The sequence below is a fragment of the Equus quagga genome, chromosome 19 (genome assembly GCF_021613505.1).
Source record: "Equus quagga isolate Etosha38 chromosome 19, UCLA_HA_Equagga_1.0, whole genome shotgun sequence".
In the NCBI taxonomy this organism is placed as follows: domain Eukaryota; kingdom Metazoa; phylum Chordata; class Mammalia; order Perissodactyla; family Equidae; genus Equus; species Equus quagga.
In genome coordinates this window covers 42614889-42637108 of record NC_060285.1, presented here as the reverse complement: position 1 = coordinate 42637108, position 22220 = coordinate 42614889, and the positions used below count along the sequence as shown (strand labels likewise).

The following is a 22220-nucleotide window of genomic DNA, read 5'->3' as shown; positions in this document are numbered from 1 at the left end:
CAAAGGGACTTAAGTGGGAAAGAGAAGACCACAAGTAGGAATTTAAAAAATTATCCAAAAAAAAAGGCAATGAAATCACTGTTAAAGGTAAAAATACAGTAAAGGTAGCAGATCAACCACCTATGAAGACAACATGAAGGTCAAAAGACAAAAGTATGAAAATTACCTATTTTAATGATGAGAGGGTAATGGATACACACACAAAAAATAAAAGGTTAGATATGGTATCAAAAACATAAAATGTTGGAGGAGGGGAGTAAAAGAGCAGAGCTTTTAGAAAGAGGTCAAACTAAAGACAGCTTCAACTCAATACAGATTGCTATATATGCAGATTATTATATATGAACCTCATGATAATCAAAAACGAGAAACCTATAATAAATACAGAAATAATTAAGAGAAAGGAACCCAAACATAACACTGAAGAAAGCCATAAACCAGAAGGGAAGAGAGCAAGAGAAAAAGGAAGGAACAGAGAAGAACTACTAAAACAACCAGAAAAAAAGTAAGAAAATGGCAATAAGTACATATTTATCAATAGCTACTTTAAACATCAATGGACTAAATGTTCCAATCAAAAAGCATAGGCTGGCTGATTGGATAAAAAAACAAGACCCATATATATGCTGTATACAAGAGACACACTTCAGACCTAAAGACACTCACAAACTGAAAGTGAAAGGATGGAAAAAGATACTCCACACAAATTGAAAAGGAAATAAAGCTGGGGTAGTAATACTTATATGAGACAAAATAGACTTTAAAACAAAAACTGTAACAACAGACAAGAGCACTACATAATGATAAAGTGAAGATTCCAACAGGAGGATATAACACTTGTAAATATCTATGCACCCAACATAGGAGAACTTAATACATAAAACAATTATTAACAGACATAAAAGGAGAAATATACAGTAACACAATAATAGTAGGGGACTTTAACACTCCACTTACACTAATGGATAGATATCCAACAGAAGATCAATAAGGAAACATTGGGCTTAAATGACACACTAGACCAGATGGACTTGGTAGATATATATAGAACATTCCATCCAAAAACAATACACATTCTTTTTTAATGCACATGGAACATTCTCCAGGATCGGTCACGTATTAGGCCACAAAACAAGTCTCAACAAATTTAAGAAGATTGAAATAATACCATGCATCTTTTCTGACCACAAAAGTATGAAACTAGAAATCAACTACAGGAAGAAAACTGGAAAATCCACAAAAATGTTGAGATTAAACAAAATGGTACTGAACAACAATTGGGTCAATGAAGAAATCAAAGAATAAATCAAAAAATACCTGGAGACAAATGAAAATGAAAATATGACATGCCAAAATCTATGGGATACAGCAAAAGCAGTTCTAAGAGGGAAGTTTATAGCAATTCAGACCTATCTCAACAAACAAGAAAAATCCCAAATAATCTAACAGTGCACCTAAAGGAACTGGAAAAAGAACCAAGCCCAAAATAAGTAGAAGGAAAAAAATAATAAAAATCAGAGCAGAAATAAATGAAATGGAGACTAAAAATACAATAGAAAAAATTAATGAAACCAAGAGCTGGTTCTCTGAAAAGATAAACAGAATTGACAAACCTTTAGATAGAGTCCCCAAGAAAAAAGGAGAGATGGCTCAAATAAATAAAATCAGAAATGAAAGAGGAGAAATTACAATGGACACCTCAGAAATACATATGATCATATCAGAATACTATCAAAAGCTATATTCCAACAAATTGGATAATCTAGAAGAAATGGATAAATTCTTAGAAACATACAACCTGCCAAAACTGAATCAAGAAGAAATCGAGAAGTTGAATAGACAACTCACCAGTAAGGAGATCAAAACAGTAATCAAAAACCTCCCCCAAACTGAAAGTCCAGGACCAGACAGCTTCCCTGGTGAATTCTACCAAACATTCAAAGAAGACTTAATATCTATCCTTCTCAATCTGTTGCAAAAAATTGAAGAGGAGAGGAGGCTTCCTAACTCCTTCTACGAAGCCAACATCAACCTGATACCAAAACCAGACAAGGACAATGCAACAAAAGAAAATTACAGGCCAATATCACTGATGAACATCAATGCAAAAATCCTCCACTAAATACTAGCAAACCAAATACAACAATACATCAAAAAGCTCATACACCATGATCAAGTGGGATTTATTCCAGGGATGCAGGGATGGTTCAATATCCACAAATCAATGTGATACACTACATTAACAAAATGAAGAATAAAAATCACATGATCATCTCAATAGACACAGAAAAAGCATTCGACAAGATACAGCATCCATTTATGATAAAAACTCTGAATAAAATAGGAATAAAAGGAAAGTACCTCAACATAATAAAGGCCACATGTGACAAACCCATTGCAAGTATCATTCTCAATGGAGAAAAACTGAAAGCTATCCCTCTAAGAACAGGAACCAGATAAGCATGCCCACTTTCACCACTCTTATTTAACATAGTATTGGAAGTCTTAGCCAAAGCTATCAGTCAAGAAAAACAAATAAAAGGGATCCAAATTGGAAAGGAAGAAGTGAAACTGTCAATATTTGCAGATGACATGATTTTATATACAGAAAACCCTAAAGAATCCACTAAAAATCTTTTAGAAATAATAAATTAATATGGTCAAGTTGCAGGACACAAAGTCAACATACAAAATTCAGTTGTGTTTCTATACACTAACAAAGTAGCAGAAAGAGAAATTAAGAATAAAATCCCACTTACAATTGCAACAAAAAGAAAAAATACCTAGGAATAAGATTAACCAAAGAGGTGAAAGATCTGTACACTGAAAACTATAAAACATTGTTAAAAGAAATTAAAGAAGACACAAAGAAATGAAAAGATATTCCATGCTTTTGGATTCAACATAGTTAAAATGTCCACACTTCCTAAGACAATCTACAGATTCATTGCCATCTCTATCAAAGTCTCAACAACATTTTTCACAGAAATAGAACAAAGAATCCTAAAATTTATATGGAACAACAAAAGACCCTGAATAGCTAATGGAATCCTAAGAAAAAAGAACAAAGCTAGAGGTATCACACTACCTGCTCTCAAAATCTACTACAAAGCCATAGTAACCAAAACAGCATAGTACTGGCACAAAAACAGACACACAGATCAATGGAACAGAATCAAGAGCCCAGAAATAAACCCACACATCTATGTTCAGCTAATTTTTGACAAGGGAGCTGAAAAGATACAATGGAGAAAGGAAACTCTCTTCAATAAATGGTGTTGAGAGAACTGGACAGCCACATGCAAAACAATGAAAGCAGACCATTATCTTACACCATGCACAAAAATCAACTCAAAATGGATTAAAGACTTGAATGCAAGACCCAGAACCATTAAACTTCTGGAAGAAAACATAGGCAGTACACTCTTCGACATCGGTCTTAGCAGCATATTTTCAAGTACCATGTCTGGCTGGGCAAGGGAAATAATAGAAAAAATAAACAAATGGGTCTACATCAAACTAAAAAACTTCTGCACAGCAAAGAAAACCATCAACAAAACGAAAAGATAACCGAACAATTTGGAGAAGATATTTGCAAACCATATATCTGATAAGGGGTTACTATCCAAAATATACGAAGAACTCATACATCTCAAGAAGAAAAAAACTAATAACCCCATTAAAAAATGGACAAAAGATCTCAATAGACATTTCTCCAAAGAAGATATACAGATGGCCAACAGGCACATGAAAAGATGCTCAACTCATTAGCTATCAGAGAAATGCTAATCAAAACTACAATGAGATATCACCTCACTCCCATCAGAATGGCTATAATTAACAAGACAGGAAACAATAAGTGTTGGAGAGGATGTAGAGAGAACCCTCATACACTGCTGGTGGGAGTGCAAACTGGTACAGCCACCATGGAAAACCTTATGGAGATTCCTCAAAGAATTAAGAATAGATCTAGCATATAATCCAGCTATTCCACTGCTGGATATTTAGTCAAAGAACATGAAAACATGAATGCATAAAGATACATGCACCCCTATGTTCATCGTAGCATTATTCACAGTAGCTAAGACTTGGCAGCAACCTAGGTGCCCATCATGGACAAATGGATAAAGAAGATGTGGTATATATACACAATAGAATACTACTCAGCCAAAAGAAATGATGAAATCTGGCCATTTACGACAATATGGATGAACCTTGAGAGTACTATGCTAAGTTAAATGTCAGAGGGAGAAAGTCAAATTCCATATCATCTCACTCATAAACAGAAGATAAAAACAACAAACAAACAAACACAGGGAAACAGAGATTGGACTGGTAGTTACCAGAGGGGCAGGGGGAGGGAAGAGGAGAAAGGCTGATTAGGCACATGTGTGCGGTGATGGATTGTGATTGGTCTTTGGGTGGTGAACATGACGTAACCTACACAGAAAACAAAATATGTAATGATGTACACCTGAAATTTACATAATGTTATAAATCAATGTTATCAAATAAATAAATAAATTTAATAGGTTTCAATAGCTTTTTTCCCAAAGGCTTGTTCTTACATCAGATCTTCCTTAAAAGGTCACACTCCATCTTCATACTCTGCTCTGTCTTCACGACTTTTGAATTTCTACATGAATTTTATGATACATATGTTTAAGATGTGTTGCCTGGCTTCCTGCTATAAGTTCCATGAGGGCAGGAACCTGGTCTGACATTTATATTGCAGTATCCCTGGTGCCAGAACAAGACCATGCATCGTGAGCACTTGATAAATATTTACTCAGCAAATCAACAGTGAATCTTAAGTACACGTTTACTACTGGGAAATGAATTTATGAAGATACCTTATAATTTTATTTACCCACTAATATATTTGTTTTCCCTAAATAGTGATCTAACAAGCACCAAAAAGATGTTTAGCATTATATAAGGTATGTTAAACAGATTGATATGTTTAAGTATAAGCCAAGCTCTGCATTATGCATCTGTTGTTAGTGTTGTCAGTGGATTCTGACTCCTAGCGACCCTGGACAGCAGAGTGGAACCCTGCCTGGTCCTCTCATCTTTCAGGGCTCTATCAGACAACACTGCGCTGCTATTCATGGGCTTTATGGCCAATTTTTTTGGAAGTGGGTGGCCATGTCCTCCTTCTTAGTCTATCTTAGTCTGGAAGCGCTGCTGAAACCTGTCCACTATGGGTGACCTTGCCAGTATTTGAAATCCTGGTGGCAGAGCTTTCCGCATCACAGTAACACAGCCGCCACAATACAACAACCCGACAGATGGGTTGTGCGATGCCCTGACTGGGACATGAACCCAGGCCGCAGCGGTAAGAGCACCAGGTCTTAACCACTGAACAACCAGGGCTGTCTATATTATGCTGTAGGTTGGAAGAAACTTTCAAAAGCATTTTATTTTGTTTCGGCTTGTTTCTAACCTTTTACAAAAAGGGAAACAGTGACATTCCCACTGGTATTTCCAATTTAAACTCCCCAAACCAGACTTCCTTGTGGTCTTCCCCACTCCAGTTAATGGCAAGACCACCCTTTCAATTGCTCAGGCCAACAGCTTTAGAGGCATTCTTCATCTTCCCTTTCTCCCATGCCTACAACCAATCCATTAGCAAACATTCTCAGCCCCACCTTCAGAATCTATCCAGAACGTGGCTTCTCATCATGACCACTTCTTATCCAAGTGTGCTGTTACCACCTGGGTCCAAGCCAGCGTCCTCATCTCTTCCCTAGATTGCATACTGTGAGAGCCCCCTCAAAGGGCTTCCTGCCTCCCGTGTTACCCTTTTCTCAACAGAACAAAGTAGTTTTCTGCCTCAGAATAAAAGGCAAAGGCCTGCCGTGGTTTATAAGGCCTCCCTGTTCTGTTTCCCAGCCTCCCTTTTCCTCTCTGCCCAATCTCTTCTCATCTCTCCCTTGCTCTCCCTCCTCTCACCACGCTGTTCTTCTTGATATTTCTTAAATACTTCATGCCTACTCCTGCTTCATGACAGAGTTTCTCCTGACTGGCTAGCTTCTCCCCGCTTTCAGATGTGCGCTAAAACACTACCTAATGGAAAAGATCTTCCCCAGGGACCCTATACACACTGCTGCCCACCCTCCAGCCCTTCCCAGTTCCCTTCAATCTACACCATTCGTCAAACCAGACGAGTTAATTGATCAATTGATTGATTTTTTGTTTTCCTTGCTAACTCCTTTAGGATAAATGTCCTGTAAGGGTATAAACTTTTGTGTTTTATTCACTGACTTATCATCAGTACCTGGAAGAAAACCTTGCATATAGTTAAACATTCAATACCTATTTGTTTGAAAGAATAAACAATGAGCAAATAAATTTAGGGTGATAATTTCTAAAACCAAAAGGTATTTTGTCTTTTTATAGAATTGGTGAAAAAGAATATATCTGGAATGATTAATAATAAGTACAATTAAGGAATTCATATTTCCTGTAAAACCGAAGTTTAATGATTTTCATGTTTTATTTACAAATGTTTCATTATTTAAATACATATACACACACACAAATAAGGTTAACTTTTAGGTACTAAAACAATTTGCCAAGAGATCCATCATCTCTCTATACTAAACAGAAGGAAATTCAACAAAGAAAATTTGCCATTAGAATCAAGCAGATGCCACTTTTATTTTCGTATTTGACATTATCAGTTGACTGATGTATCAGCCCAATTAACTAGCAACTATGGCTTTTAGTTATTGTCCTGGATCCTAAATATATTTAACTGTAGCTTTTATCAGTAAATAGAATCAAGGTGCATGTCGCTCCCTGCTTTGCATTTCTAGTATCAGGGACCTCTTCTCCTTCCAGAGGTTCCTATTCCAGTGTTAACTGATGTGACAGTAATAGGATTTCTAATGGCAGCGTTGTTTCTCATAATGATATACATCTAAAAAGTCAGCAAATAAGTTGCTCAAACCCCTTAAGCACAAGATTATTATATAGAGACTATATACAAACCAGGGCTTTTTGCAAGACTATCGAGAGCATATTAAAATTTTAATATGTAGGTTAAAAAAATCAAAGAAGGAAAACAGGATCTTTTCCAGAAGAAAATACACACATATTGGCTTCTATTTATAAAATTCTTTATTGATACTTTGTAAATATTTACAATCATATGGGAAGATTTTCAAACAAGATTTGTTCCTCTCTTAAACCAAAAGTAAACAAATGTCCTCATTTGAACTTGTGTTTTAGGAAATCAAAGTTTCACTTTAAAAATATTTTGAATGATTTTGCCACAGCAAATAAAGCATGTGCTTTCAGAAACCCTCATTCTATTTTTCTGACATTATTGCAATGATCTAAATATCACATGGTAGGTCCTGCAGATAATACACGGCCAGATGCTGCAGGGCTGTGAAAGTACCCTGCCTAGCTTGAATCAAAGATACTAGAATATTACATTTGTGTGCATCCATTTGGATCTGGGAAATCTGTTTGATGATAAGAGACCAAATAATCCCATAGCTTTTGTTACTCTTTCAGCTAAACACCATGTGACTCAGTTATTTCTAGACAGTTCCCACAGGGATAGGAAAAGCAGCGATGTGCCACATCTACTTTTCTCTCTTTTTTTTCCTACAGGAAAATGCTAAGCAAATACAACCGTCAAACTTACCTGAAAACACATTATTCTTACTAAAAGTTAACTGACTTAAGAATTGCATCCAAGTGCTCTCTTCTTTACAGCCAGAAGTATCACAAACTGTTTTCAAACCTTTCAAAAGTTTCCAAAATTCAAGATTGGCCTTTCCTGTATGCTTATGGAAAGCCATTAAATTTACTATGTTTTCTTTGCTCTTATATTCATGAATAGCGAATTTACATGTAATTAATATTAAATAAAAGCATAACAATTTTATAATTCATGATGTTAAAAAAACATCTAAAATGAGGCAGAAGACAATCATGGAGTGATGACAGTTTTAGAATAAAACAGGGTCACTATAAAGTCTGAAATCACTTTTCAACTTTAAAAAGTAGACCATAAGAGCAACAGAGTTCAAGACAGTTACATCAAAAACAGATATATAGCACTGTCTTATTTCCAATCCCAGGGCAAGTGCACAGCTTCTAACAGAGAAAAGCTGGCCAGGTCACGTGGCTAGTTTTCACATCTGAAAATGGTGATAATAACCCTTTAGGGTTGTGGTGAAGAAAAACTAGTTAATGTAAGCAAAATACTTAAAACCGTCCCTGGCACACAGACAGAAACGTCAGCTATTACGCTTACTCTGACCCATAGCAAGCCATATCAGACAAAAAGACGTTTCCATAACACACGCCCTATTTGCTTTCAACTTTATCAGAACTCTGTGAAGCCTCATACATCACCTCGTCATTGATCCTCTTCCTTGGAGACTGCTGATGTGTGACATTTGATTTTGCCTTTTCTGCTTTTCTCTGACTATACTGTTTATATGCCTCTTTCATTTCAGTTTCGTATTGCTGATATTTTAGTTTATATTTGTCTGTTGGGGCTGGCAAGTTTTCAGGAATTACGTCCTGCTCCTGGAAGTAAAAAGAAAAAGTATGCTATCCACCAGAAAAAAAACAAAATTATTATTAACTTTCCTTATTAACATTATCAGACTTATCATTTACCTTAGCATTATTATGCCCAAGGCAGAGACCGTTATTACCTATGTTCTAAACAGAGGTGATATTTAAAACATTTAGCTGGTACAACATCTCTGAGCAATCAGAGCTCACAGAACTGCTCAGAATGGTTACCGGCCTTCAAGACCAGCGAGTCTGTCTCTTGTTCTCCGCTGAAAGTCAGTCCTGGTTCTAAAACAAATTGAGAGGAGAAAAAATGGCTTTTCTTTCTTCTTAAGAATTTTAGATAGGCTTTTTTTTTTTCCTGCTCCAGAAAAACTCCACTGTCAACCATTTCTTCTATAATAGTCATAGGAATTGAAGAGACTAATACTGAGAAGCACTCGTTGCCATTTCTAGAATATTGGGATATTCTACCTTGTGGTTTTATTTGGTCCCCTGCCACATTTCCTTGGGACAAGAGATAACACAGCCAGTGGATAAGAGAAACCTAACCAGCACAGTAAGCAAACACACGCACCAGAGAGAGACAGGTGCCCCAAAAGGAGTACAGCACAGTCTGTATCCAGAGGGAAGGGCGATGCAAAGCTTCAGGGTGAAAACTGCAGCACGGTCCAGACCGGGGTCCTATTCCCGCAATTTACCCAAAATGAAACTGAGGAGACCGGGCACACGGCCCGCTACAGGACAAAGACTAACAAAGACAGAAAAGCAAGCGCTGCTCACAGGATACTGGTTAGAACTTGTATTTATAATGTGGAATAAGACACTGAATATCGTTTGAGGTATAAATATGTCCCGAGGAGGCATCTTGGAATAAGAATAGTTACTTACTTCTCCACAGCATCCTACTAGCCTAAATTATGAGTCAGTTTCCAAGAGACCAATTTTATATGGCTAAGCCAGCAAGATCTTATCTAATATTCTGCCATAAGTTTTAATCCCTGGACTGCCTATTAGTATAAACCTGTACTTGACCAATTTTATAAGATATTTTAAAAATACCATTCTTACATGAGGAAAAACGTAAAACAAAGTAAAATTATTCCACCAATATTATTGTTTGTGATGTTAATATATAAAATACTTACACTGGATAAAGCATAGACTGAACATAATGACATTTCTGGATTAAGTACAACGCTAAAATACATACTATAATCCTGAAAGTTGGTAAGGAGAAATAAATACTAACCAGCTCACCTAGACGATGCTGAGTACATGGAATGTGACATGGTGTGACCCAACCAAAAGCAGACGAATTTGGTGGGTTAAAATAAATATGTGCTGTACTAAGTGGAACATATGAAAAAGCATCCTGAAAATAAAATTAAATGACAATTATATGCTGGCTGTAATGTTGTGTTCAAATGTTTATCATATTAAATACCAAGTAAAAATTACCTCATCAGCAGAGTCAATAAGGCTTGCCAAATCAAGTCGTGGGACCCTGAAAGAAATAATCTATGCATCCCGTAACTTTTAAAAATAAGACTTTAAAAGTTGCAAACCATATACACTCCATCTTATATAAACAGGTACACTGAAGCCATTGGTGAGCTGGCTCCCAGCAGCTGTGACAGGCTTTTCTTAAATGTTCAGTAATTTTTTGAGCTGGTTGTTACCAAAGAATTATTAAAAATAAAATTATATAAACACAATTAAGTACATTATATTAAAAACAAAGGTAATAAATACTGAAAAGTCATCACTTCTTAATGGTTTTACTATGCTTTGCTGTCACCTGTGTTCTGGAGGTTCCTTCTATCTACCGTAGCATGGGGTAACACAAGGGTGCACATCCCTCTCCAACTCAGAGCTCTGAGACCACATGGAGAGCCTGAAATTGCCACAGTGGGCCCTTCGCACAGGAATGAACCAGTGCTATGAGGCAGGACTTGATATGTTACTCTGTTGATTGCTGAGACTTGAAAGAATGGTGGAGCAAACGTTAATATGCCTATGAAACTGAAAGTGCATCATGTCTGTAAGGGGCACGTTGTGCGTGACAAACACTGAGGAAATATTGTTTCACTATTCAAAACTATTACGTGATTCAGCAAAGAAATCACTTCACTCTACAACAACATTCATCTTGGTTGATATTTTCATGTAAAATTTATAATCAAGTTAAAATATACCTAATTTTATTTATAATTCCCAAGTAAAATTTATTAAACATCCATCAGCACCCAACTGACTGTCCTCACACCCTCAGTACCTTGTACACAGCATGTGTACCTAGCTTGACTCTTTGTCTAGAGGAGCATGCAGGGGTCTATTATGTGGAACCATAGGAAATTGCTGACATTTGCCCATTTTCAATCTGTAAAAATGTCGACTTTATACAGTTCAGCCTTATAAATTATAGTTTTTAATTTCTATTTTCAAGAAATCTTGTAAGTCTAACATACTTAAAACAATACAAAAATCACATCCTTCCAAATTTTAAAAGGCAAAAATGTAAAATATAAAACATAAATTAATATATTCTAGTCCCAAAATAAAATCCTTTTAGTAAGATTGATAAAATTGTCATATTCCTCAAGACAAGATCGAAGCACAGATATACCCACGTTAAGTTCATTTAGACTATCCCAATTATAAAATGCAAGATTTCATATATTTGTTTAATGAATGCATGTAGCTGAATTTTCTAAATAAAACAACATTTTAACTCTTTCAAGATAATATAAAAATAATATTAAAGAAAATTAAAAAACAAGAGACACGGGCCGGCTCCGTGGCCGAGTGGTTAAGTTCACGTGCTCTGCTGTGGCGGCCCAGGGTTCGGATCCTGGGCGCGGACATGGCACCGCTCGTCAGGCCACGTTGTGGCGGCATCCCACATCCCACAACTAGAAGGACCTGCAACTAAGATATACAACTGTGTACGGGGGCAGTTTGAGGAGATAAAACAGAAAAAAAAACAAAAACAAGAGACATATTTCCCTTAGTCCGACCATCCTATCACAAGAGCAGCTTTAATTTTAGCAGGGTCATTTGCAGGCCATCCACATGCATAAAATTTTTTCTGTGGTTCACAATCATAGCTACATATATCATTTTGCTTTCTTTTCATGCTTCTCAATGTATTATAAATATTTGCCCATTATACTGCTCAAAGGTGAAGAAATGTGACTTACACAGGTAGGCAAGGATTCTGGATTGCCCATGATCTCGAAGTCCATCCTTGCTTTAATTAAAAAAAAAAAGAATCAGTGTGCATATATCCCGTATTACCCCGTATTTATACCTTAAAAGACAAGCAGTGCGTCAATGCAATAAGGCTAATTACAATTTTTCTCAGTACACTTTATATAAGAAGTATTTATTAAGCCCTCCTTACTGTGCCTGAGACATGAGACAGGATGATTAGCAACAGAGGTAATTCTTGCCCTCAGAGCACTCTGTCTGCTGGGGAAGACATTCCTGCAAATACTAATGCAGAAAACACGTGCCGTGACAGAGCAGCTGCACAGAGCATGTACCCAACCTAGTCTAGGAAATTGAGGAGGTTTTTCAAAACGAAAAAGTAACCTTTAAATGAAGCTCTGAAGGATGAGTAGGAGTTAGCCAGATCAAGAGAGAAGGGAGAAAATCGCTTCAGCCAGGAGGAACAATTTGTGCGGCACGGACAAACAGACAAGAGTCAGCTGTCGGAAAGGGCTGAAATCCTGAGTGTGAGGAGGTAGAGGTCAGAGCTGTTACACTATAACACAGGTTGAGGAACCTGGACTTTGCCCTAAAGGTAATGGGAGGGCAGGTGGTGCAGGATTTCAGCAAGGAAGCGACAAATATATACACGTATATGTTTGTAAATGTTCAATATTAATGCCAAAAAATTGTGCAAAGACTTGAAAATTACAGTGAGCTTAGTCACCATGGAATGAGAAATATGTATGAATCTTAGGGAAAGTTCAAATAAATAAAAGCAGGAAATAACTCACTCACCAGCACTTACAGCTTACTTCTGAAATGTTATCTAACTGGTCATTTTTGTGATACTGACAGCAGGTACAGAAATTATATTCAAGACTGAGCTTCATCACTCTGACCATAAGAGTAAGAGAAAACAAACTCAGCTCAGAATCAAATTTAATACGGCGTTGTTTTAGATACTATCCTAATAAATAATTAAAATATAGCAATGTAAAATCCAAGATGATCATTTAAATTTAAATATATATATTTATTATATATAATAAAATAAAAATAAATATAATTTATTAATTATATTAAATTGATAAAATAAAATATAATTTTTTATGTTTGTGTGTGTGTGTGTGTATATATATAAAATGTAGCCTAATATAGCAGCATACTTCCATTATCCATCAAAGATTTTCTTAATTGCTTTTGGGGAACATTATGACCTCATCTAACTTTAGGGAGAAAACCTAAATAGAATATACTTGTAGTTGTCATAGTCATCATGATCATCATCATTATTATCCCCAGAAAGTGTTTTAATAGACCTATAGACGGTCTTCTGAAGTCATAGGCATAAATATTTTAGAATGGCATTTACTTTTCTTGTCTAATTCCAACAAAACTGTGTTAGCCAATCCAGAATAGACAAATTAGTTTACAAATCCCTAGGCTGGGGGTCAGCAAACTATGACCCAGCTCTGTTTTTGTAAATAAAGTTTTATTGGAACATAGCCATATTCATCTGTTTTACAAACTGTCTATATGTTCTCACGACAACAGCAGAGTTGAGTGGTTGGAACAGAGACCACACAGCCCATGAAGCCAAAAATATTTACTACCTGGCCCTTTATTTAAAAAGTTAGATATTTCTGTATCCTCTCATTTAAAAAAAATAGACTTTAGGGGTCAGCCCCATGGCCTAGTGGTTAAGTTTGGTGTGCTCCACTTTTGGCAGTCCAGGTTTGGCTCCCGGACATGGACCTACACCACTGGTTGGTGGCCATGCTGTGGTGGTGACCCACATACAAAATAGAGGAAGACTGGCACAGATTTTAGCTCAGGGTGAATCTCCCTCAGCAAAAAAAAAAAAAAAAAAAAAAAAAAAGACTTTATTTAAAATACACCTTTTAAAATAGACTTTATTTTTTAGAACAGTTTTAGGTTCACAGCAAAACTGAGTGGAAGGCACAAAGATTTCCCATACAGCCCCTGATCCCACACATGCATAGCCTCCCCCATTATCAAAATCCCCCACAAGAGTGATACATTTGTTAGAACTGATGAATCTACACTGTACATCATTATCATCCAAAATCCATAGATTATGTTAGGGTTCACTCTTGGTGTTGTACATTTTATAAGTTTAGACAAATTTATACTGACATATATACTGTCTTTTTCACCTTTTATTATAAGCTATTTCTATGCTACTCCTTAAAATCATCTTTTTTATTTTTTTACTTTTTTGGTGAGGAAGATTGTCGCTGAGCTAACATCTATGGTAATTTTCCTCTATTTTGTATGTGGGACGCTGCCACAGAATGGCACGACCAGTGGTGCATAGGTCCACATCTGGGATCCAGGCCTGTGACCCCATGGGCCACCAAATTGGAGCACGCAAATTTAACCACTACACCACCTGGCTGGCCCCTAAAATCATCATTTTTATGTCTACATAATATTCCATCTAAAAGTTGTACGTTAATTTATCTAATATTTCTCAATTGCTACATATTTTTCAATATATTTTGCGCTATTAAAAAACACACTTCAAAAAATATCTTTCTTTTCATTTGGCATTTTCTATATTTTGAATTGTTTCCTTAGGACATATTACCAGGTATGAAATTTTTTGCATCAAATAATTTGAACACTTTTGTAGCTCAATACACACTGCCAATCTCGTTTCCAAAAATGTGGTACCAATTTACAATGCACCAACTCTAGTTCTGAATACTCTCAATATTACATTTTTCCCCTAATTTAATAGACACATAAAAGAATATCATTATGTTAATTTTCATCCCCTTATCAGTGGAACTGAAGAACTTTTTATATTCTTATCTCCCACCTGTATTTATCGTTGTTGGTGTTTATAATGACATTTAAAGCATTAAGTATCATTTTTTAAAAAGTTTGCATATTATTTCTCACTTTTAATTCTAGCTGTTAGAAGACTCCAGAAATGGCAGCTGATAGCTATGATATCGATACTTTGCTGACAAACTCTAAGAGATGATAACCTGATATCTGGGATTGTTGTTTTCTTAAGAAACAAGGGTTCTAAGATAAGCATAAACTTTTTCCCTAACTCTACCACTAGCTGGACCTTCCTAATACAGAGACGAAGGCATTAAGACCTAAAGAAAGATACGATTTTGGCAGAAAAAGGTAATTTTAGAAATCATTTTTTTAAGGACTTAAACCTTGAGGTTTTCCTAACAACCAGGAGAAAAGCTGAAGCATCCACAGCGTGATAACCAAACAATCAGCAGGAAAGGCGGCAACACTGTCCTTGACATTCTGACCAGCAGGAAGGGCTGCTTTGATTCAAATCACCAAATAGTCCGGATTTAACCCATAATACTGCGACCAGGAACCCCAAGGCACTAACTGATCCATACAAAGGGAGATGGTTGAAGACAGAGTAAGGCGCACAGATCTTGAAGTCAGAACCAGAGTTCAAAATCCTGACAAGTCACTGAATCTCTAGTTCTTCCCTATCTTAAAGCAGGGTAATAAGAATACCCACCTCAAAGGTTTGTTGTAAGAATTAAGTGATACGAATAATTGAAACACATATCATGGTCACTGATAAGCAATAGGCATTCAGTATTTGAAATAATAAGAATAGCAAGGAAATACACATCATTTTTATGTTTCTAAACTAAATTTTTTATTTACCCAATCCTGTGGTGGATACAGGAACAAAGTAGCTTTAAACTTGCACTTAATTATCAATGATAAACACAACAGTGACATTATGAAGGCTGAGAAGAATAAAAGTCCTAATAATAGAAGCCCAGATTCTCTTCCTATCTAGCTAACACAAAATGCATACTGATATTTTCTTCTTCTATTTTTCTTTTTTATATTTTCTGCCGACATACAGATGTTTTTTAATAATAAGAAGAAACAATAAGCTTCATTTAAAAAAATAAAGCTAATTCAAGTAGTGACCAATTTTTAAGTAATAATTATCTTCAATTTTGGTGCTTCAATTATTCAAGTCTAGGAAATATTGATCCTAAATATTTGGGAGTATAAGTAGCCATAAAAACACGAAGAAAGGAATCAGAAAATTATTTAACGAATTATCCTACAAGGGGAAAATCATATAGCATACATACTCGTAGTGGCTTCTTTCTTCCAGAGAATGGCTGAGTTTGACTTGGAGAAGCAGCAATTCCTTTAACCTCTAACTCCATTAAAGTTCACGTATTTATCATGCAGGATACTGTGAAAAAGGTAAAATAAACATAAAATGAAAATTATTACTCTAATTTTAAATAAGCCATGCAAATTACATAATAATACTACATGGAAAGAAATGAGGTGGTTAATCACTTGTACTCCTTTCAACAAAATCAACTTTCTGTGAGGCAATTACATTACGTGAGGCAACAGTTGTGGGGCAGATACTGGTGGGAAGGACGGCCCCCCAAAGATGTCCATGTTGTAATTACCAGGCCCTGTGAATATGCTGCCTTACATGGCAAAAAGGACTTTTCAGACATGATTAAGATAAGGATCTTAGGGGCCAGCTCCGTGGCCAAGTGGTTAAGTTTGCCCACTCCGCTGCGGCGGCCCAGGGTTCGGATCCTGGGCGCAGACATGGCACTGCTCGTCAGGCCACATTGAGGCAGCATCCCACATCCCACAACTAGAAGACCGGCAACTAAGATATACAACTGTGTACCCGGGGGGAGGGTTTGGGAAATAAAGCAGGAAAAAAAAAAATTGGCAACAGTTGTTAGCCCAGGTGGTCAATCTTTAAAAAAAATAAAATAAAATAAAAAGATAAGGATTTTCAAATGTGGACATTATCCTGGAGTATCTGGTGGCCCAATGAATCCCCCGGGTCCTTATAAAAGGGAGGCAGGACAGTCAGACTGAGAAAGAGAAGACATAAGGATGGAGGACAGGTCAGAGAGGAGAGAAGATGCTATGGAGCTGGCTCTGCAAACGCAGGGAGAGGTCACTAACAGTCTCTGGAAGCTGGAAGAGGCCAGGAAGGGATTCTCCCCCGGAGTCTGCAAAGACACCAGCCCTGCGGACATCTTGATTCTAAGCCCTGCAGGCCTCATTTGTACTTCTGGCTTCCAGAACCATAAAATAATGAATTTGTTTTAAACCACTAAGTTTGTGGTAATTGTTTACAGCAGCAAAAGGAAACTCATGCACGTACCTCATCTCCACCACAAAGCAATACAAATTTACTTTCTTTACTCTTTTCCTAAAATTTTATGAGTTTTGATTTTTGCCAGAGTAGGCTGATGAAAATATTTTTAGCAAACAGAATCTGTATCTAATACAAAGAATAAAGTGGAGTGAATGGTCCAATTAGTAATTATGAAGTGATAGGTAAAAATGCTTGCAAGAAAATATGCAACTTGCAAATATGTACAAAACAAAAATCACATGACTATCTCAGTCATCCAAATTTTGTGTGTATATATATATATTTCTTTTTGGTGAGGAAGGCTGTCCCTGAGCTAACATGTGTGCCAATCTTCCTCAGTTTTGTATGTGGGATGCCACCACAGTGTGGCTGACAAGTGGCGTAGGTATGTGCCCAGGATCCGAACCTGTGAACCCAGGCTCCTGAGGCGAAGCGTGCAACTAACCACTATGCCACTGGGCCAGCCTCCCAAATTTTGTATATTTTATTTTATACTTCGACCTTATGTTCCCAAGGATATATTTGTGCCCAATGATTCATTCATACCTTCTTTTTCTATTGTTAGACTTGGATTTATTCGAATAGTAATTTTTTTTTTTTAAGGAAAGATAGCACAGCATAGCATCAGCTTGGAGTCAGATAGACTGACATTAAAATCCTCATTTCTGACACTTTCCCATAGTGTAAGCTTGGATAAGAACTTTAATCTTTCTGAACCAATATTTCTAAAATGAGTTTAATGTTAGCACCTTTCTCATCCTCCTCTACCCTGTGGAACAGGGTTAACATTCAATACATGGCAGCCACCTCATTATCATAAAAACATAGTTTTATTTTATACTCAATGAAGTAAGGAACGATAACTCAGTTCCTTACTAACTTATCTATATAGTTCCCTTCGCCCTATTTCCACAGCCCCTCCCCTACAAACTCCTTGCTCTAAGCTGGAATTCTACTATAAGAGCAAAGTCAAGATGACTTACCAACCAACAGTAACCATGTTCTGAAAACATCACAAATCATCGGATTTGAAAATAGTCCTATAGCAGTAGTCAGCCTATTGCTTTCTTTTCAGGGATATCTTTCACAAAGAAGCCAGTATTTAAACTTGTTTTTGGTTTGGATGGGGGGAGGGAGTAGTTGTTTACATTTAACCACATCAAAAGAGCTGTTCTATTTGTCATGAGGGTTAGTGGCCAACAACCCAAGCTGAGACACAGATGCTCAGCAAACAGCTAAGGGATTTTCTCCACACATCAGTGTCACAATTATTTATACCTTAGTAACATTACAGCCATTTAAAATCACTAGAGGTCACTTTAAATCATTATAATGCATTTGGAAATAATAAAAACAACAAAATTTAAACCCTCAAATGTCCAGGTTATCCTAGTCCCTGGACTTCCTCCGGCATGACAGTCATCACGCTTCACTGTAATTAGTTCTTTTCATCTCCTAATAATGTTGGTATCTCGTGCTATATTAATAGCAGGTACTTAATAAATATTTACTTAGTCAATCAATAAATTAATGTGTAGTCTCAATAAATTAATGCGTAGTATGTGTAATAGCTGTACACATTTTAAACATATTCTTATATCAGTTTCACTTCTCTGCACCTATAATTATGACATGATCACAATGCCCACATATAAATTGTCTTCAAACAATTAGATAACATGTTTATAGCATGAGCGGTAACTATTTTTCTTCACCATTATACTGTAAGCCTCATAAAGGAAGGACTACCATTTTGTTCACCCTATATCTCAGCACTTAGCAGAAAGCCTAGAAAATAGTAGGAACTTAAATATTTGTTAAATAAGTGAATTCAGTCAATTCGGATATGAGTTATTTCAAAACTACAATTACTAGCACACAAATGGTTCATTCAGATATGGGAGCCTTCAAAGGGCCCGTCATCATATAGGGGGCCTCCAGGACCCACAGCACAGAGCACTCAGCTCAGCGATACCCTGTGTCAGAGAGAGAACAGCTCAACCTTCGGATTTCCACACTGAGGAATCTGAGACCCAGAAAAGTGAATTTTACTTTGCCAAATTATTTGCCAGTTATTACAGACCCTGTATTCACACGTTTCAGCCCCCTTTCCAGTTCTGCACCCCTCCTGGTACAGGTGATAGTCAGAAGAAGGGGAAGGGAATTAGCCGCAGAGACTAAAGAACACCGGAAACCTAAACTTGGTGGCAAAAGAATCAGCATTTCAAACAAATGGGCTGTGAGCCCATCTTTGGAATGGATGCCAAGGGTTGTCTTTGTCCTAAAACACTGACCATCCAGCTGGGGTGTGTTGAGGGTGGGGGAGGATGGGGGGAGAAGGAGGGAAGAGCACTTCCGAATGGTTTGTCTCCGCCCAAACTGCTGCCAAGACGCTAGATGTTATTCCTAACATGAAATGAATGTTGCTGACTAACAGATCCCCAACTTACCATATTATCTTTAGAGCTACCAAAAAGAACAGAACTCGCCTCCCCCTTCCCTCATTTTTTAAGGATGATTATTTCCAATTCTAATTACCATCACTTCTCTCTTGGCTAGTGACATTAGTGACTATAATGTTGCTTTTACCAAATCAGAAGATAGTAGAAAGCAAAGAATAAATTGATCAAAACCAGTCCATAATCAAGGAGAGGAAAGAGATTTGTAAATACAATTTAATATCTAAGCCCCCCGCAGGAGACCAAGTGATTACAAACCCAAGTATTTGAATTGAACCTGGCATCATTCCTAATTTCAAACACAGCAGAGTAATTGCCCCCGCCCCCATGACTCCCCGAAAAGTTGAGATTATACTTAAGAGTACCTGCAATGTACCAAGAGGGATGCTCCACCTTGTTCCCGTCTGGAATTCACGGACTGGGATGGGACACCAGAGGCAACCAACCTCACTTGACCAACAATTTGGGTAAAGACCAAGTCCGGAGTGGGAGGGCTGGGAAAGCTACAAACCAGGGCGGCTCCCCGAGAACCCTCCTGAGACAGCTTCAGACACACAGTCCTCAGCGAGGCTCGGGCCGCGCAGGCCGGCGTCCTCGGTTGCCCGGCAACAGGCGCCTCCCCGGGGGCCTCCAGTCCCTCTCTCGCTTCCTGGGAAAAGAAGTCCACCGGCTGCCACCGCCTCCCCCTCGCCGTCCCGCCCGCCGCCCCGCCCCAGAGTCCTGCGCCCGGCGGAGCCGAGCCCGCGCGCGCCCCTCCGACTCCGGCGCCCCGCGGAGGAAGCCCGCGCGCGCTCCTCCCACCCCGCCGGGCGCGGGGCCGCTCGCTGGCAGGCGCCGTCGCAGCGCGAAGGGCAAAGCCCGGGCGTACGCGCTGGCGTCGTATGTAATTCTTCATTTCAGGGAATTCTGCTTAATGTGTTTTATACAGCATTACTTTAAATATGCATGCACATATACATATATGATCACATATGTAATTATGTATATAATTACAAATGAAAATACTTATATAATGGAAAAGGAACGGGCCAAGGAATCAGGAAACTTCCGTTGTATTCTTTGCTCTGCACACCATGTCTTTGGGTGTCAGCTCCTTATCAATCAAAGGAATAGTCTGGTTTGAGAGGTTTCTGAGGTTCCACTCCCCTCTAATATGCGTCACTTTCCTGAATTACACAGTCAAGCGTCAGATACCTGAATTGGGACTACGATCTTCTGAAGCCTGATCCAGTTCTCTTCCCGGACAATCAACTTGTTTCTCTAATCTGCAGTGTCTTTTCAAAATTAGCTTCTCTCAAAATGCATGTATCTGAATTTGCAGGTGGGAGCCAGTTTTGGAGTAAAAATACAAATATATCTAAAAGCATAACAGTAGTGAAGTCAATGGGTATCAGGCAATCACTCCTGTTTCTCTCCTACACTCCAGGAAGTTCCCCCACCTCCCAAAGATAAACTGAGAAAAAAAGGAAAAAGGAAACAAAAACTGAACTTCAATTTTTATAAGCTTGTGAAAGACCTTAAAAAATTCTACTACTCAACTAACCTTGCCCCTTCCACAAATAGGTATTGAAGACAAGAGCATTAGAACCTGTCCTTGTCTGTTCCTAGCACAGAGGCTCAGTACACATAAATTGCTCCAGTATTTCTGAATACACTTCTTTAAGCTATTAGGAACATGGTCTAAAAAAACACATTTACACAATTCAGATATTGTGTTAAAACATCTATTATAAAAGCGATAATCATGGATCTATGTTTTGATTATATAAATTGTACTTTTCAGTCAATTTTCAAAACAATTAACTACTCTATGAAAGTTCTGTTGTTATTACAGCCAATTAATGTCTGTATACAAAATGGAACTAAATTAGCTATATGTTAACCCATATTATTTGCAGATCCAAAATAATTTGCATTTGAAGCTCAAGACACATCCATTGAACACCTGCCATCTGCAAATAAATGCAATGTTAGAAAAAGTGAAGTATATAAGCCTACTCAATGTTGCCTTTTAAATTATTAAGTCTAAAATATTTATTGAGCCCCTAGCGTGTCTGTGACAAATGAGATATAGTTTCTAAAGGAGCTTACAATTGTATACAACTTTATTAGAAAGTTAAAGCGTGCTCATTTCTTCATTCAACAAATATTTGCTGAGGGCACACAGGCTCAGTATCTGCTCTGGGTGCTGCTAGAGCAGTGAAGCAAACAACGGCACTGCTTTAGTGAAGGTTACAATCTCATAGAAGCAACAGCATTAAATAAACAAATGTCCAATGTGGAGTAGCAATTAACACGGTGAGGAAAAATACAGTGGGCTAATGGGATAGACACTGACATGTAGGAAGTGTATGTTGTGTGTAGCTGTATGATCAGGTATGGCTTCAATGGGGGGAATTCTGCAGGTAAAGGGGACAGCAAGTGCAAAAGGCCTGAAGAGACAGCATCCTCGTCAAACTGGCAGATGTGGCTGAGGTAGAGCGAGCCAGGGGAGAATGTAGGAGAGGGACCCGAGATTAACTGCGGTCAGGTTCTGTAGTGCCTTGGGGGCCATATTGAGGTCTTCAGATTTTATAAGTGTGGTAAGAGGTCGTTAGAGGGTTTTGAAAAGAGGAGGGCTTATGTTTTAAAATCTGGCTGTTCTATGGAAAATAAATTGTAATGAAGTAGGAATGGATACTGAGAAACTGAGTAGAAAGATGTGACTGCCTTTGTCCAGTAAGAGATGGTGGTGGCTCTAACCAGGATGTTGGCAGTTTGCAGAATGGAAAGAAGTGTTTGGATTCAGGATATAGTTTAAAAGTAGAGCTAACAGGATTTGTAAA

The 22220-nt window shown here is 37.6% G+C and overlaps 1 protein-coding gene across 3 annotated transcripts in view; it reads right to left on the bottom strand.

Annotated features, from left to right (window-relative positions):
• CAPS2 (calcyphosine 2) overlaps window positions 1–19988 on the bottom strand; it is a 52496-nt gene extending 32508 nt beyond the window's left edge. Inside the window, exons 1-6 of one of the 3 annotated variants that reach the window (XM_046646525.1) lie at window positions 19761–19988; window positions 15885–15991; window positions 11748–11797; window positions 10006–10051; window positions 9797–9919; window positions 8377–8553 (exon numbers count right to left, since the gene is read on the bottom strand). In XM_046646525.1, the coding sequence (XP_046502481.1) occupies window positions 8377–8553; window positions 9797–9919; window positions 10006–10051; window positions 11748–11797; window positions 15885–15962 (474 nt within the window). In that variant the 5' untranslated portion in view covers window positions 15963–15991; window positions 19761–19988. The remainder of the gene's footprint in view (window positions 1–8376; window positions 8554–9796; window positions 9920–10005; window positions 10052–11747; window positions 11798–15884; window positions 15992–19760) is intronic. The other 2 variants (XM_046646526.1, XM_046646527.1) reach the window with 2 other exon arrangements.
• Between the last annotated feature and the right edge of the window lie 2232 nt (window positions 19989–22220).